This window comes from Onychostruthus taczanowskii, unplaced genomic scaffold (assembly GCF_017590055.1).
Source record: "Onychostruthus taczanowskii isolate IOZ18803 unplaced genomic scaffold, ASM1759005v1 scaffold4, whole genome shotgun sequence".
Classification (NCBI taxonomy): domain Eukaryota; kingdom Metazoa; phylum Chordata; class Aves; order Passeriformes; family Passeridae; genus Onychostruthus; species Onychostruthus taczanowskii.
In genome coordinates, this window is record NW_024501459.1 from 6598474 (window position 1) to 6615503 (window position 17030).

Below are 17030 nucleotides of genomic sequence, written 5' to 3' on the forward strand. Positions count from 1 at the left end.
TGGTAAAATGATAATGGTAAAAAGACTAACAATCCCCAGAGATTCATCATGTCCAGGAAACTCTTCCTGAAGCCACAGGTTAGATTTATGATTATAAGATGATGAGAATTTTGAAGAGAACATCTTTATCCTTAGGAGCAGCAGTTAGTATGGATGATGCGCTGTGCCCGGGAATTCTCCTGTGATAAGTATTAGCAATATCAGCCAACTATGAGTTTTACATGCATAATTCAAATGTTACAGATAATTCCTGACCTGAATTTTAAAAAGGAATATTATGCACTGTAATGTTTTGATTCACCATTTTTTATGCTATTTTAATTTTTGAAAGCTGAGTCCATTTGTAACAGTAACAGTGTCCATTTGTGAAGTCATAATTTTTCTCCTTATTTTTTCTCTAGCTTGTAAGATTTTTTTAATTTTGAAAAGGATTTCAAAGCTATATAGTTTTACAGCTCTCCAGTTATTATATATTTCTTTGATTTTTGTTAGATTTCTCAAATACAAGTGTGTTAGATATATTATTGATATTTTTGTGTTTCTTATAATTTCTAGGGATTGTTTTACATGACAGAGTGAAGCAACTTTTTAGTTTCAAATGCAGAATAGATTACACTTCCCAGTTTTTAAATTTAGTAATTTATACAGTAGCAAATTTGCAGCTATATAATTAACCTTTTGTTTTTACATTTCATAATTTTGTAGTCTTCTGTTTATATCATGCCACTCTTGGGTCTTTTCTTGTATGAAATGCTCTATTACATATGAAAACTCTTCATCTTGATATAGTGACTTCTTCTGTTATAGATTTGGTTCTATTTATTAATCTCAAACTAACATGTCATTTATAGAACTTTTCCATTATACTATAAAACTGACTGTTTTCCTTGATGGTTCTGACAGAAGAGAAAATTGAGTTTTAACACATATTTGAAAAGTTGACTTTATATCTCTGCTGTGGTGTCTCATCACTCAGACAGCTTCTGATATATTTTGTGAAGTATAATAGGACCTGAGAATTTAGAGGAGGAGTTTAATTCACGGTGCACCCTGTTGAAGCCTTCTCTCAAAAATATTTTTTTGATTTCTCTATTGATGAGGAATATCTTTGTGATTTCTTTCTGCAGATTCTATGCAGCACTGTCTTTTATCTTTCTACTCTTTTGCCTTAAACTGCTTGTGAAACATTAATGCTACAGTTGCGCTATTTTTTCTGTTCAGGAGGTTCCAATTGTGCTGCACATCTGGTTGACCTCTCTAGCTGAAGAAGCTCAGAATTCAAACAGATTGGTTCATCTGAAATTTTTGCTGCGCTTAATAAATAAGGCCTTGAGCATGGCTGGAAGAGAAAGTTCACCCTGAGTGACTTTATTGCAGTCCCATCTAGCAGCTTAGCACCTTCTCCTTGTGTTCTGCAGGAAGTGGGAAATGGGAAATGTCTGGAAGACTTAGTGAAACAAAGAGGTAAAAGCCCAAGACTTCATTAAGTGAAGTGCTACAGTCCCACTAGAGCCTTTTACTGCTAGTCCTGGTCTCCCGAGTCTTGCTCTTTGCATTACGAGATTGTCAGTGATGATGATGACTAAATAACAAAGCGCTCCCTTGCCAGCAGTAATAAGAAATATCATGCATCCTTTTCCAAGTTGTTATGATAAGAAAATGTTTGTTCCCATCAACTCTGATAGATCTTTATAAGTTGTCATGAAAATGTTTCACTGAACTGGACATAGCTTTCATTATAAACATACACTTAATATCTAAGTTGCTGAAACAAACTCTCCCCTTTTATTTGCAAGAAAGGTTTGGGGTTTCATTTCACTTCTACGATGGTCATTTAAAAAATTATCAAACAACAATTTATAGTGGACAGTCCCAAACTTTGTTGTCTCAGTTGTCACAAGTAGTGGAGCTGCAGCCTCTCCCAACTTGGCAGGGAACTGGTATGACAGTAAACCCCCAGAGGACCTCAGTCACATTGAGCATATCCCAGCTGCAGCCTCGAGCTCCTCTGCCCTACTAAACTGATTGTCTGTCTTCTAACAATGGAAAAAGTTGAGCCAGCTAAATTTGGGAACCTCTCCCTTCCCTTTAGCTTTCAGGTTTTTAGGCTGGTTTCAGAAGAATCTGAAAATGGTGATGAAATTAGAAATTCATGTGGGAAAATTTCCTGTTGAGAAAAAGAAAATTCTTGTTGAGGAAAACAGCTTCCCTGTAATCAAAATGTTTCTAGTGTAACATTTTGAAGTACTCACATACACCTAACTCCAAGGGAAACCATCTTTCACAGAATCTAGGCCAGTTTGGTGGCCACTGATGGACACAGAGATTTTGGATTTGGGCAAACATCAACAGTATGGACTCTTCATATCTGTGCAAAACCAGCCTGTAAGTGTTCACAAGAGCCTGTTTCTTCCCTTTTATTCTGATGATTTCTGTCAAATCAATTACCTGAATCACAGCCTATGTTAGGGATTGCTTTTTCATTTGCACATAGCTAAAAAATTTGTGGCCTTCCCTGCTTCTTGGGGGCTCTAGTAGACATAAGAACAGCAGCACTCCAATGTCTCCTCTATTCAGTCCATATTGCTCATGGTATAAAGAAAACAGAACTTAATATGTTTCCTCTGCCATGATAATGAATTATTAGGTTTTTAACTTCTGCCTGTGTTGCCTGCAAGGTGTTATAATTTCGAAGAGAGTAGCAATTTGAGGAGGAAAGACATGCCTCCTACCTCTTTTCTTTAGACTCTCCTCTCCCTCCGCACCACCCCTGCTAATGTATTCTGTGGGCTTTGGGGATGAGACAAATTACTCTGTGTTGGTGACAAGAGGAATATAAATGAGACTTAGCTGTGCAGGAAGGTCTCTCTGCATAGCCTGATGGTGAAAGCACTTCTTAGTGGGGAAGGAATGGAACTGTATGCTTGGCATCCTCCTTCCAGGGCTCCTTCGGTGGTTTCGTGCTGTCACTGTATATAAAATAAAGAGTGAGCCCTGCAGGCAAGAAACATGAGCAGCTCTCCCAGTTTTGTACAAGTGCCATAGGCAATAGACTGTACCCTCATGTTTCTGCTTGTGCTCTCTTTTTGACTCATGAAATACAAATTTTTATTTTTTTGCCTGTGACACAGCTTCAAAGAGAAGCTCTTTCCCTCGGTATCCTAATGGATAGGAAGTGGGAGGATAAGAATGAATAACTCAGTAGGAAGCAGGAGAGGAAATTGAACTTTATTTCTCTGTTTGTTGTGGGTGCCTTAACCACAGTAATCCATGGAAAGACTAATAATTTTTTTTTTATGTGTAACTCTGTCTATGGTGAATATAACATGTGCAGTCTTTGGGAATATATTTGTGGCCACTGAAGTATTTTGTGGGAGCCCAGACCTGATGGATGTACTCAGAACTTGGGAAAGATGCACATGAAGGCAAACTCTTTATCTGATCCAGTTTAGGCATGAGCTGAACACCAAGCCTTTTAGCATGAGTCTGGTGGCAAAGTGCAGTGGTTGTGTTAATTTATGTTCCAGTGTTATATTTTTCAGCCATTTAAGATGACGATCTGAAAATTCATCCCAAGGGTCAGTTTAAGGAGGGACAGATATCAAACAGCTTCATTCATATCTGTGCTGCAGGCTTTTGTCTTTCAGATAGCTCTAGATGTTTCAAAGCTACATAAAATGCATAATGGCATCCATGACCCAGCAGTGTGAATTTGCTCAATACCCACTCTGGGCAAGCTCTCTGCTCCTGACACCAGCACATTTTCGTGCCTGGGGAAGTAGCCAGGCAGTGACATTCTGGATGTTAGTGAACCATTAGAGTTTTCTGTCACATTAACCAGGGTTATTGTGACCAACGGTCTTCCCAAAGAGAGGAAACCCATGGCTAAGGGCCATTTTCAGTAGGTAAGGGTATAGTTTGCACACAGCTGCTCTGTTTCAGAGCCAAGGACACTTTAATGGAGACAATGCTAAGCCAGCTGCCTTCAGTGCTGGGAGTGTGATGGGATACACTCATTTTTTGGTGCAGGTGAAGACCAAAGTTGCAGGAGGGTTTCAGTGAATGTCAGGGCAGAGGTGGCACTAAGAAAATCCTTGTCTCATTTGACAGCTCCATCTTCTGCTTGCTTGCTAGTGTCAGGGCATCAGGAAGAAGAGACATTGTCTCTAAAAACTGGTGGTCTGTGAGTTTTTTAGCTGTTTTTCTGACTCAGAAGATTTCCACTTGTAATGGGAATGAAAAATTCTCTGGCTCTGGTCGTGGATGTCATAAATGCCTTCCTATGTGATAAAGGACTCTCAGTATGTTGTTGCTAGGCCATAAACTGTAAGTCCTGCCTGTGCCAAAGAGCTTTCAAAATTCCTTATTTACCATCCTGCACATGGGATTTGGGGCACCCCTGTATTGTACTGTGTGTTTTTTCATTTGTATGTGCTGGGTCAGATGTTTAGCTGATAAAAGTTAGCTATGTAAAGCTTCACTGATTGCAAAGGAGTTGCACCAAGTTGATGATTCAACTTTTATTAATTTCATTGTTTAGATTTATCATATTTATTAAGCTCAGCATAGAGAATATGGTTTTCATGTCTCCTGTAATGGAGGGGTTTTGTACAGAAAAAATGGATTCTGCTCTCAGTGACGCCTTGCCTCATTTTGCAGGTGAAGATTGAATCTGGCCATAATGTGTAAAATGAAATGGTTTATGTGAAATACCCACATATGATAATACTTTGGTTGGTATTCATAGAGCCATGCTTGCTCCATCTGTCTCAGTTATAAATATTGTAAGTGCATATTTCAGTAAATTTTAGGGTTTGTAACAATGTAGTAAAATCAAGTAGATGTTAATAAATTCTAGCAAGCACAGAAATTCAGTTGTTTCTCAGTAGGTTTCTATTTAGCCGCTCAAGATTATCTTGCTACAGCTGCAAAAAATACTGAACTAAGTTTAAACTCCAGCAAATATGCTGCTAAGAAAGTTGATTTTCTATGTTTACAACAGCGGATTGGATTGTCAAAAATGAGTAGCAAATGTGTTTGCAGAAGAATTTTATATCTGGCTTTTTGTTTTTCTTTTTTGTCTAATGTTCAGAAATGCAGAATTACCACATGCTGGTGCAAAGATGAAGGCTGATGCTTTTTAGTTTCCTCCTTTTCCACACGCAACTAAATCCAGACCCAAAATGCCATGAGGACAGTGGGAGGAGAACTATTAGGCTGCTACCATTCCTTTCTGATTTGTAGCTGTCCAAAAGTAACGTAGCAGCTTTTGAAGAGCACAGATGGCTCATTTGGCTGCTGGTTTTGAAGCAGTTTGCTCTGAGGTCTTCCAACATTTTCTGCTGCCTTTCATCCCCTGAGCCTACGTCTGTGGCTCAGGAGCTCCCAGCAGTCTTCCTTAATTCCTGCATTAAGGAACCCCTGGGATCGCAGTGGCCATGTCTGGGACATGTCTGGACCTGCTCTGCCCTTTTGGGCTTCTAGGAACAGATTGAGGAACTTGCAGTCGAGTCTAGCTGAGAGTAAATCTTAGTGAACAAAGACATGGGGAAGGGAGGGAGTGTGATGGTGTTTCAGAAGCAATAGCAAGGTTTGCATGGCTTTGCTTGCTCGCTGGTGAAGCCTGGTGCAAATAAGAAAATATCAAATGTTCTATTCAACCTATAATTAAAAAGTGGATGTTCTGTTTATGTGTTTTCTTACAGCTGGCAGCATTAGAGAGACAAATCTTTGACTTCCTGGGTTTCCAGTGGGCTCCTATCCTTGGCAATTTCCTACAAATAATAGTTGTCATTTTGGGTTTGTTTGGAACCATCCAGTTTAGGCCTCGATATATAGTTGTGGTAAGTCTCATTTATTATATTTCTTTTTGGTTTTCCCCATAAAACCTGTCATATTACAAAGCAAAATTTTCTTGGTTTCAAAACACCAGATGGTATTTCTGTAGAAACTGTACAGGTCTCCATGTCTTTTTGCAAATTTAGGACTACTCAGTGATTTTTTTTTTTGAGATTTTGGACATTACCAAAAACCGGTAACCTGGAGAAAGTGCTGCCAAAACTATGACACAAATCAACTATGACTGTAAATAAATAAATAAAGTACAAACTGTTCTTTTTGTAACAGACAAGCAGAATTGGTGGTGATTATAAAAAAAAATTTGCAATGGCCAAGTTGTATTTGACTACATATTTCTCTTAAGCAGAGAGGAGTAATGATTGTAGAAATTTCTTTGGTCCTGTGACCCATGGGTTCCAAAGAAGTCTCCTTCTCACTTACGTGTAATTTTGTCAAGACCTGTATTTATGGCTTTGACCCTGAATTATTGTAAATTCTCTCTGATGCTTGTAAATTGAAGCTTCTCAGTTGCTTTTTTTTCCCCATGCTCTCAATATAGCCAGGAATAAAAAGAAATTTCAAAGCTGTGAAGTAAACTGCCAACAGAAAAAAAAAAATCTCTATTCCTCCCTCATGTTCATTTTTGAATGTAAGAATATGATACCCTTACCTGGTAGTGGCTGTATTTGGAATATTTTGGTTGTGTTGTCAGTAATGGATTTTAAGAGGCTAAAGTTATCTTTTTCCTCACAAAGGAATGAAATAAATGTCTGCTGGGGGAAACTCATTAAACAAATACTTAAAAAGCTTCATCTCTTCTAGTCAAGCCTGGAATCCTGTAACTCTTTGTCATGTCTTAAAAGAAAAAGTGAACAAAAGTGCATCCAAGATTATACTCATGTTAGCTAAGTTTACAAGCAGACTATAATCAATTGAAAATGGATTGATATAAAAAATAGTTTTTTTATCTATTATCTGTGGTTGAAGAACTGGGTGTCCATGAATTGATGACTCACCTTTCTGCTTCATGCTCTCCATTTTATACATAAGAAGTGAATGTAAGCATCTGTAAAATTATGTGGGAAATTCATGTCTGAAGTGCAACACTACAAAATTTCTTGCCCCTCAGGTTCATCACTGCTGTTCAATGATGCAAGCTCTGTTTAAATTTTCAATGAAATACAACAGATGTTGACTGTTTCTATATCTTTTCCAATGTAATTGAACATTTTGAGCTATACAAAAGTTGTTTTAAAGTAGAGGTAGAAAACTCATAATTAAAGAAACACTTCCCCAGCAAGGTACTTTATGCTGCTTTAACTGAACTCATATTCTGATTGATCTTTAAGCATATATTTAGGAGCTCTAGCTACAGCAGGTGCCAATACTCATTACTGAGGAAGATCAAGGCTTTAGAGCCCAGCTGGTCAGAGTACAGTGCTAATAATGCCATAGGTCACACGTTTAATCCCTGTATGGGCCATTCTGTTAAGAGCTCGCCTTGATGATTCCTGTGGGTCCCTTCCAGCTCAGAATGTTCTGTGATTACCCACTTCTTCATCCCATCACCACCTCTCTGAGCAATCTGTGATTATATCCTTACTAACATCGGGTTTACAGTGAAGTAGGAGTAGTTTGAGCCAAATCCTGAAGTCTGAAGGGAGTCTGTAACACGAGGTGCCTGTAACTGACCTTACACTCAACACCAGCAGAATAGGGTGGCTGTCATGTCTTCCTGCTCCCACTGTTCCCTGACTGAACACTTCCCCAGATCCTCTCCCCCACTTCTGGCAGCAGTTAACTGGATCTGTCAGTAAGTCAGTTCCATTTCTAAGCTGTCAGAAAACCAACCTAGAAAAAAGTGAAGATTTTTTTGCTAAACTGGCGACCTGAATCCAGTCTATGATGTTGCAATGGTTGTCAAGGTTGGCATAAGGCAGAAACTGGGACTGTATGTTTATGAACAGCAATGTGGAGGTGGAGGGGAAAGGAGGAGTTGCAAGACTTCTCCTGTTGCTAGCTCCAAACTTGTCAGTTCAGCCTCATGCCTAGCCTTGCCCTCAGGTTGAATTCAGTGAATATCTCAAGCCAGCATAAGCAAAACTCCCTTTGCTCAGCTGCTGCCTTCAGTCCCTGTGCTGTTCCTCTGTTTGCACCAGCACAGGTACCAGTTCAGTCACTTGGGGAACTGTCAAACCAGAACAGATCCCAGTTAAAAGTGACTATTCTCATTACTGGTGTTAATTTAAGTGTAGGTGAGCTCTTTGATGTGCTTTGCTTGTTACAGGAGATGGGAGAGGGGAAATGGGAAGAATTAGCCAGAGGAAGGAGAAAAGTGCATGGAGTCTTTCCACAGCAGTGCAGGGTTACACCAGCTTAAGTTCTTGTTGAGCACAGCCTGAGGATCTTCCAGTCTATTTCAACACATGCTCCCCAGAAGCTGGGCTTCCTAGGGCTGTGCCAACCACAGTTTAGCTTTGCCCACTGTCCCCAGAAACCCCAAAAGGAGTCAGCGACACTGACAGTAAAGACCCTTACCAGTGCCAGCTGCACACTGGCTGTATTCACTCAGGCAAAAGTGACAGTCCGCCTCTAAACTTTTACTGCTGTCTTTAAAGTCTGTTTAATGCAAACCTTCAGTAGTGTCCTGAATTTCAGTATTAAACACAATGCAGAGAGATTCTTTGCAAGGCTCTGAGTAGTGAATTAGGCTTCAAATTTATGGAGAAGCTTCATGGTCTTCCATGTTCATAGGTCCACTTTCAGCCACATCCAAACCCCTGGATTTTTTAGTGGTTAGCATCCCAAGAATTTGGTACTGTGTCTGTGGCGGAAGAAGTATTTTGAGTCATGCTTTTATGTACTTTTAGGTACTTTTCTGATTTAGATTAAGTTTAATCCAGTTTAACTGGAAAACTAACTAATTTTTTCAAGAAAATCATCCTTAGTATCAATTGTCTTTTCCAGAAGACTTCCCAGGAAATCAGCTTCATTAATGCAGATGATCCCATCACAGTATTAAAAAACTGAAGTAAAGAGAGAATCATGTCAGATACAATGGTTTACTTCTGTAAATTGTGTCTACAAAATTAATCTGGCATGTGTGCACACAAATTGTCCTCATGATAATATGTCATAGTCGGATGGTAATCTTGACTTCAGCTGACCAGCTCTAGAGCCATTGTTTAACATCAAGAGAATGTTTTTAATCTGTCTTCTGTGCAATGAAGTCTGTGCCTGAAGGTTTCCCTGATAAGTGAAGTTACACAAAAGCTTTCATTTTGTCATCTTATGCTGTGTATGTCATGTTCAGTCTACTCAAATTCTGAAAAATGTAAGGAATGGGAAAGTAAGTGAATAAATGTAATACATGTAGGGCTGTAGTTTGAAGCACATCTATACTGCAGTCAAATAGGAAAGTGCTTCTGCAGGCACAATTGGGCAGGCTTTTGTTGCAGGTACATAGAGCCAAGAAGTTCAGTGAGGGCTGCAACAGAAACTGATAAAAAAATAGCAGTTGCATGCTTTTGACCCTTCCACTGCCATTGACCCCAGTATGGCCAGTTTATCACTAGGATTTAGTGACCACATAAGCTGCACCATAGGCATAGTCATTGCAGATTAAAAGTCTGAATAAATAAGTTTGTTTGAGTGATAGAGAATTTGTTGTGAGAGCTTTCTACCAAAAAAAAGTCTCACTATCTAAGAGCTGCCATGCAGTGGCTGATACATGTTGAATAGAATTCTTATTCTGAGTAGTTAAAGATAGAGGTTCATGTTCACTGTATACAGTTCCTCGGATACAGGACTATATGGGTGGTGATTCTGAAATAAATCTGGAATTTCACTTGCTCATACTTAAAATACCAAGTCCTCAGAGCTTAGGACACAGAGAGAGGGAGTGACAACATTGACTCCAAGTGTCCTAATTAGCTTAAATCCAATAATTATTTCTAATAGGTTTTGTATTAGTTAGTAATTTAGATAAATGTTGTGAACAATTTGTCCTGTCACTAAGCAGATGTGCTATTTTCTGTATTTGAATATTTTGTGACTGAATTAAATCTGTGCAAAGTTCCCAAGGGGCATAAAAGTGCAGACCTGATTCCTAATTTTCCCACATTAGCTCATTTGAGACTTACCCAAACATTTGCAAAGAAGAAAGAAACAGCTGATTTTCAGTTCTCTACTATGCTGTTACACTCTTGTCATGAAGTTCCTGAGCTCTGCTGTGATCTGTTTCCTTGTTCGTTCTTTTCCTTTCTTAACAGATCTTGCTATCACCAGCAAGATTTTCAGGTTGTTAAAATTGATTAATGATGATGACAGGATACTTGTTAAAACTGGGGATCTTCTCCCTCTGCTGCTTCTGATATGGGACTTCAAAAGGCTTCTGAATGATGAGTCATATAGCTAAAATTACAAAAGCCAGGCTCAAAGCTGAAAAAAAAAAGTGTTAATAAATAGTGAAGGGTGAAAATAATACATTTAAATAGAGAGAATCTATGGTGGATATCTCTGTTTTACTTGCCTTAATGTATTCCATTAAGTAATGTGATATATATTCAATGGATGTAGTAGAAAAGAGTTTCTTAAAATAAACTCCAAACAAATTAAAAAAACAGAACAGCAGAAGAAAGGCTGTTCAGGATGCTTTATTCCATAATGAAGCAAATGTTATACAGACAGTGAAAGCACATGTGAAATATTTAGGCTTCCAACATTACTTGTTGATTATCCTTCCTGGTAAGTCCTGTGTTGTTACTGCTCCATTGTGCTGATTTATGTCATGTCACTTCCCTTACCATCTTTCATATATATGACTAAAAAGGCTCTGCAAGTACTGATGCCAGGTATTACAGGGGAATGATTTGACGACTCAGTAGTTGCTCCTTTCCCTTGAAGTATCCTTGAGTCAACATTCATTCCCTCTAATGCCATGAATGACACTGTCACAGTAGTTGCTGCACTTCAGATTTAAATATACTCTTGAGATAGTTTATGCATTAAAGCTAAACTTATCCCACAATCCTTGTAATATCCAAACTTAGAAAATTCTCTTTTTTCTTTTCCTTAACCAGTTGTTCTTGTGACATTGTGTCCATCCAATGCAATTGTTTTAACCTAGAAATGTTTGTATTTCACTGATGTATGAAATGTATCTCTGCATTGGTTTCAATTAGATTCTGGAGTCAAGAGGCTGTAGAGTCAAATCTCACTGTTGTGGAGAGGCTGACATTATGAAAGGGGATATTTATTAGATGTTTAACCTGTAAGGTTTAGTGAGTACTCCCTCGACTTCATTGGTAAGACTTCAAATACTTCCTCATACCTCATAGTATACAATCATTAGTGTAAAAGACCAAGAGAAAGAAAAAAATGTAGTGCATCATGGGGAGAAATAAGCAAGGATTATGGCCTGGTCCTAGGTCCTTCCTCTAGAAGGGAACTGTTACAAAAATGTCCAGGTGATTCTTAAGTTGTGCATCATTTGGGATATAAAATAAAAATACCAACTCTTCTTTTTGATTCAGCCTGTGTGGGAAATTCCTTCTTCTTGACAGATGTGGTGAGGGTTGTGACACTGACTATGAGGCCAGCTGAGCTGGGGTGCTGGGAATGTGGGTGGCCAAAGGACTAGGCAGGAATTGCTGGGTGTGGGGAAGTGAGAGTGAGCAGTCCCAGCAGGATGGACAGGATAATGTTCAGGACACAGAGTGAGAAAGGTTAAATGGCAGGTCAGATCATGAAACAGGTTAGGTGCCTGGGAGTGAAGTGAAACCTGAGGGTCAGTGTGGACCTGATGGTCTCAGACCTTAACCATTCCCACACGGAGAGAAAATTGCCAGCATGCATGACATGTCCCTTCACACACAGGATGGCAATTTGGACCGTTGCTCTGCTAGCAAAACTAAGAAATCTGCATCATGCATCTAAAAGTAACACTTTTCTTAAGGTGTAACTTGACTGAAGCATGTGTTAGTGTGATGCCACATAATAGAATATTGCTTGGTTTTGTTTTTTTAAACTAAAAGCTATATACATATACATTTACTCAATGCATATAATGTCAGAAAGTATTACAATTGTTTAATAAATAAATACTCAAAATGTTAGAAAAGTTGCTTTTAAAGCCCTTCTGTGCAGTCTTATTATGATTCTTTTATATATTTGCAGATTTGAACCAGATAGACACCTACTAAATCTTATATTTTTGCCTCAATTTCAGTAGAAAAGATAGACATTTGGGGGTTTTCTCGTGATCACAGATGTAGAATAGAAACCTGATTTTCTGAAAACAGAAGACAATGGGAAGAGTAAGGCACATGCTACCAAGAAAAAAAGGATTGCTTTTGCTGTGAAGGCTGTGCTCAGCAGCAGAGTTTTATCTCTGCTCTCAACCACTGAAACCTATTTTGACACCAAGTGAGTGACTTTAACAAAACCTGTCACATGCTTTTCTTTCCCCTTGCATTCTGGATTCTTGTCTTGAGACCTTGTGGTCTGATTTGCACAAGTGGTGCATGTTCAGCCACAGGGAGCTGAACACTGAGTTTATAAACTAAGTATATAACCCCAAGCATTCTGAAAAATGAACTCTTAAGGACCTCAAGTTGGATGCTTACAATAATATTCTGAATGTAATCTCTGCATGTATCAGAACATCATTTGCATTCTGAGAGCTGTATCATTCCCTTATAACATAAAATAAATTAGTTAATGTTTGTGTAGCTCTCACACATTACAGCGATGAGCATCTTAGTGAACCTCATGAGGAAATTAATATTCTGTCCTCAGAACAGGGTCTGAGCCACAAGGAGAAAAGGAGTATTGAGATAGCTGTTCATGAAATGTTTTGGGGGAGGTAAGATCTTTCAAAATAGAAATATATCTATGATGATTTTACTAATGTTTGGATTGTATTGCCACAATACAGCCACAAAATAGAAAAATTAAGTTGGCTTGCACAACCCAAATTCTAACATTTCTTAATTTTGTTTTCTTGCCTTTTCTGTCTTATAACCTTTCCTTAAGTACCTAGAAAACTATGCAAGGAAGGAATTTGCTCCTTGAATATCCAATAAGAGCAATAACTTTCCTACTTAAAAAAAAATTATGTAGTACTAATTACTAAATGTAATGTAATTGTTATGTTTACAGAGCAAAAGGAGCTCAAATTTAGGTCTCTGCAGATCAGTGAGAGTGTAGGAAGAGCCTCTACACAGCACTGGGTTTCAAGGTGCACACGTACTTTGCACCTGCACTTCTCTTTCAGTAATCCTCATGGTGGAGCAGGAACCAAACTGGTGATAACTGTGTAAAACAGCATAGCCTGGCCTGGGAAAGCAGACTCTGACAGTTTTTGCCTGCACAATGCACCATCGATGCCCATGGGACAGAATGAGGCCATTAACAGATTTGGTTTGGCCTGGAAGATCAAACAGAATTCCTTTTGTTGTGATGACAGATTTAGTTCACAGAGAAATAAAAAATTGTTTCTTAAAAAGAAGAATACTCCCAAATAGTCTAAATTCTGCTTTTTACATGCAACTGGGATTGTATGAGTTGTTCATTAATTTTGAACTCTCTGCATGTAATGTTCTGAATATAAATTTAGAAAATCAGTAGTCGATGATGGCATCAAGTTACTACAAAGTCAATAAATGTAATAAAATATGATATACTCTAGGTTCGTCATATGGACAGTACAGACCTTATATTGCTCACACACCACAACAGGCTTGTCTATTTTATAATATCGCAGCCTTCAGCTGCCACACTGCCCTTCTCTATGAGACAGAGGAAAGGGCCCAGGAGTGTTATTCTTGTTTTGGTTCTTAGTGTTCTCCTTCTTGGGCCATTGCCCAACTGCCTACATACCTCAGAAGAAATTATATTAAAGCAGTTGACCTTTTTGATGTACAGAAATGGCCCTATGCAGGGGGGAGTAATCAAGGAGGGGAAAAAGTTCAATCCTCTTTACCTGAAACTTTAATTGTACATGACAGGAAGAGGAACAAAACCCAAAACTGCCCAAGAAAGCCAAACTGATGGCACCTGTGCAATACATTGTAGTTCAGTGTGTGGAGCTTTAATGACTGAAGAAAACAATAGGTGCTAATCCTTATCTGGCCACAGCTAATTAGACTTGCAAAGCTCTTAGCAGCAGTTCTCCACTGTGAAGGCTCCACGTGTGTAAATTTGAAGTGGCAGTTCTGCTGCTCACTGCATTTGTTCCAGTGGATGCAGCTCCAGCATGGCTGCATGGACACTTGGCCCATCAGGATGAGATGCTCCTGAGGTGGAATACCTGGGGAGTTCCTTGGGAACAGGGTACAGCTGTGTGTCAGTAAACAGGGTATCCATAAAGAAATGGTGCCAGTCTGTTTTGCTGACAGGTAAAATGCAAAAGTTGGAGTAGATGAATTAATGTCCCATTCATGCTGTGGGTGCTGTATGAGTTCAGTATGATGCTTGAGAACCCAGGACCAGATTCATGGCAAAAGGCTTGGAGAAGTAGTCAGCTAATTTTAATGTAATAAAGTACATTTTACTGTGAAAGGCTCTCAAAAGATCAGATTTACACTTTAACTATTTGCCTAAAAAGAAAAAAAATCTATATTACCAGGTCAAGAGATCTTCTGGGTCTTTTGGGGCATGGGGTTTTTTCTTGTACCTTTCTTCATAATATTTAAATGTTATTTTAATAATATTTACTTATTTAAGGTTTTATTTGCTTATCTGAAATTTCCTTTAGGAGAGCTAATTTGTGATTTAAAAATTACTCAGATTTGTCCCAAAACCAGTCAGCATTTTGGACTTAATTGATATCAGTAGGACAGTGTAAAACTGCAAAGAATAAATCTGTTTTATTGGTATTTGTTTATTACATCAATGAATATTGAATTTGTAATTTCCGGTGGTTCTTAGGGGACTTCTGCAGAGGGAGCTTCTTTTCTGAACTCTGCTGTTGGCTGATCCCAGAAGAACAATGCTTATTGATATCAGTTTGTTTATTATTGATCTGCTCAGTATGAAGTCATTTCATCTTAACGTTTTATTTTTCTCTCTTTTTTGCTGTCATCTGGCTTTGTGTTTAGTACACGGTGTGGACTGCCCTGTGGGTCACCTGGAATGTTTTCATTATCTGCTTCTATTTGGAAGTAGGCGGGCTTTCTAAGGTAGGTCACTTACCTTTCTTCAGATTTATGGGAGGGTGTCTCAACAGCAGGACTCTCAGATTTCAGAAGACTGCAAACACAGAGGGAAAATGTGGTTGTCTGAACATACAATTTGATCTTCAGTTTGCCTCCAACAAGAACTGTAATGTTTGAACTTCTCCCTGCTAGTAAATAGCCACAGGTTTGAAGTACATGAATGCAATGAATCTGAATTACAGTTGCCTTCTGAAGTGCCATCCCAAGGTGAGAGGTGGGAAGGTATTCAGTTGTAAATGTGAGGTCCTTTTAGATTGTTGAAAAACAGGCAGTGTCATTTTGGTTGAATTTTCAAGTGTGTATAAAAAATGTGAATTTCCAAGACGGCTTTGAAAGAAAATGACTAAGAAGGTTAATGTGATAACTTGCTGAACAAATGATCTCGCAGTGAGAATGCTAATTCTTTATAAAAAAGAACAAGTGTCAAAGGGTGACTTTTGTCACATCTGAATAAAACTTTCCTTTATATGACACTCAGTGTTTTAGGTCACCAATTCTTTATTCAATCCTCTGATTAGAGCAGATATGTTTGCTGGAATTGCACATCAAGAGATGCGTGCTCATTCAAGGTAGCACTTATGTTAGCATAGATTATGCTCAGCATTGTATCTGCAGGGAATTTCACACAACACCTGCTGATTTTTATCCTCCAGTTGGACACAGATGATACAGATCTTGGTTAACCACATTTACCACATTTAAATTATTCCAGACACAGTATGCCCATGGCACATGCTGATCCCAGCATTATTAATATATAAATGTCACTGTTACTGGTTGCAGATTTAGTGATTTGAACTGCATCACTGTTTATTCATGCAATGCTTTTAGAGAATGCAATCCTGTGCAATGTGCTCTGGGAAGACCCTGCTTGAGCAAGGAGGTTGGACCAGATGACCCACTGTGGTCCCTTCCAACCTGACCCATCCTGTGAATTTTTGTTTACTCCACTCAGTTCAGAGTGGAACATTTATGAACTATGTACTTGCTAGGATTAAGCTAGGATTCCTAGCTTTTGGTTGATAGCAAACAGAAAACTTGTGAAACCAATTTAATAAGAAATAAGATTTAATTTACTCAGTAGAAATTCCATTTAAATTTAAACTTTCAATGATAGGTTCCTTTGGTGATAAAATTTCATAATGAAAAGCTGCAACAGTTTATTTTTCCTTCAATTATGTAGCTCATGAGAAGTTACAGCCTTGATAAAGAAATTAGTATACTTCATAGAGGACCAAAATTAATGATCCTCATGGTATGTTCTGACTTAAAAATCTATTAGATGAAGAGAGGAGCAACACATAGAAATGAAGAATAGCCAAATAATTGTTCATTCTTATGATACAAAGAGGTTGTATACTTTTATTTAGTTGGGTCATGTCTGTTTTTTTAGTGACTATTATATTTTATGTGTAAGTAATATATTTATCTAAGGGCCTAGGAAGTGAAGCAAAGCTTTTAGTATGACCCTTGAATTTGTTTGCAAGGGATTCTGCTCATATGCTCAGTTAAGAGGTTTATAAATCAGCAGGTTTGAATTTAAATCCTTCATCTTCCAGTTTCACTTCTGTGTTTCACTTTTTGCTCTTACTTAACATGACAAATCACAATGCAGAGAAATAGTAGCAAAAATACTACCTGGCAGTTGACAAAATTCCCTTTTATTAGGGTACGCTTCAGTTAATATCAACATTTTTGTGGAACTTTTGTCTTGTTTACTCCAAGATAATGACATTTAAAAAGTGTTTCTCAACAAGGTGATAGACACAAATTTACTACTGTGGAAGTTAACTGCTCTTGTATAAATTATGCCAAAGGTATGAGTATTGATAACAACTTAGCAATGATAGAATTAGGAAACTTTTTCAGTACATCACCATATTTTGGGTCTATTTGTTTGTCTTTCTGAAAATTTTGCTAGATATGATGAAGCCATTAAGAGACTAAGGTTTTTTTACCCCATATGCATAAAAT

General features: G+C 38.2%; 1 protein-coding gene across 1 annotated transcript in view; it reads left to right on the forward strand.

Annotated features, from left to right (window-relative positions):
• Window positions 1-17030, forward strand: part of NKAIN3 (sodium/potassium transporting ATPase interacting 3) — a 335631-nt gene that overhangs the window by 151536 nt on the left and 167065 nt on the right. The window contains exons 2-3 of the mRNA XM_041412864.1: window positions 5706-5843; window positions 14940-15020. Coding sequence (XP_041268798.1) covers window positions 5706-5843; window positions 14940-15020 — 219 coding nt within the window. The remainder of the gene's footprint in view (window positions 1-5705; window positions 5844-14939; window positions 15021-17030) is intronic.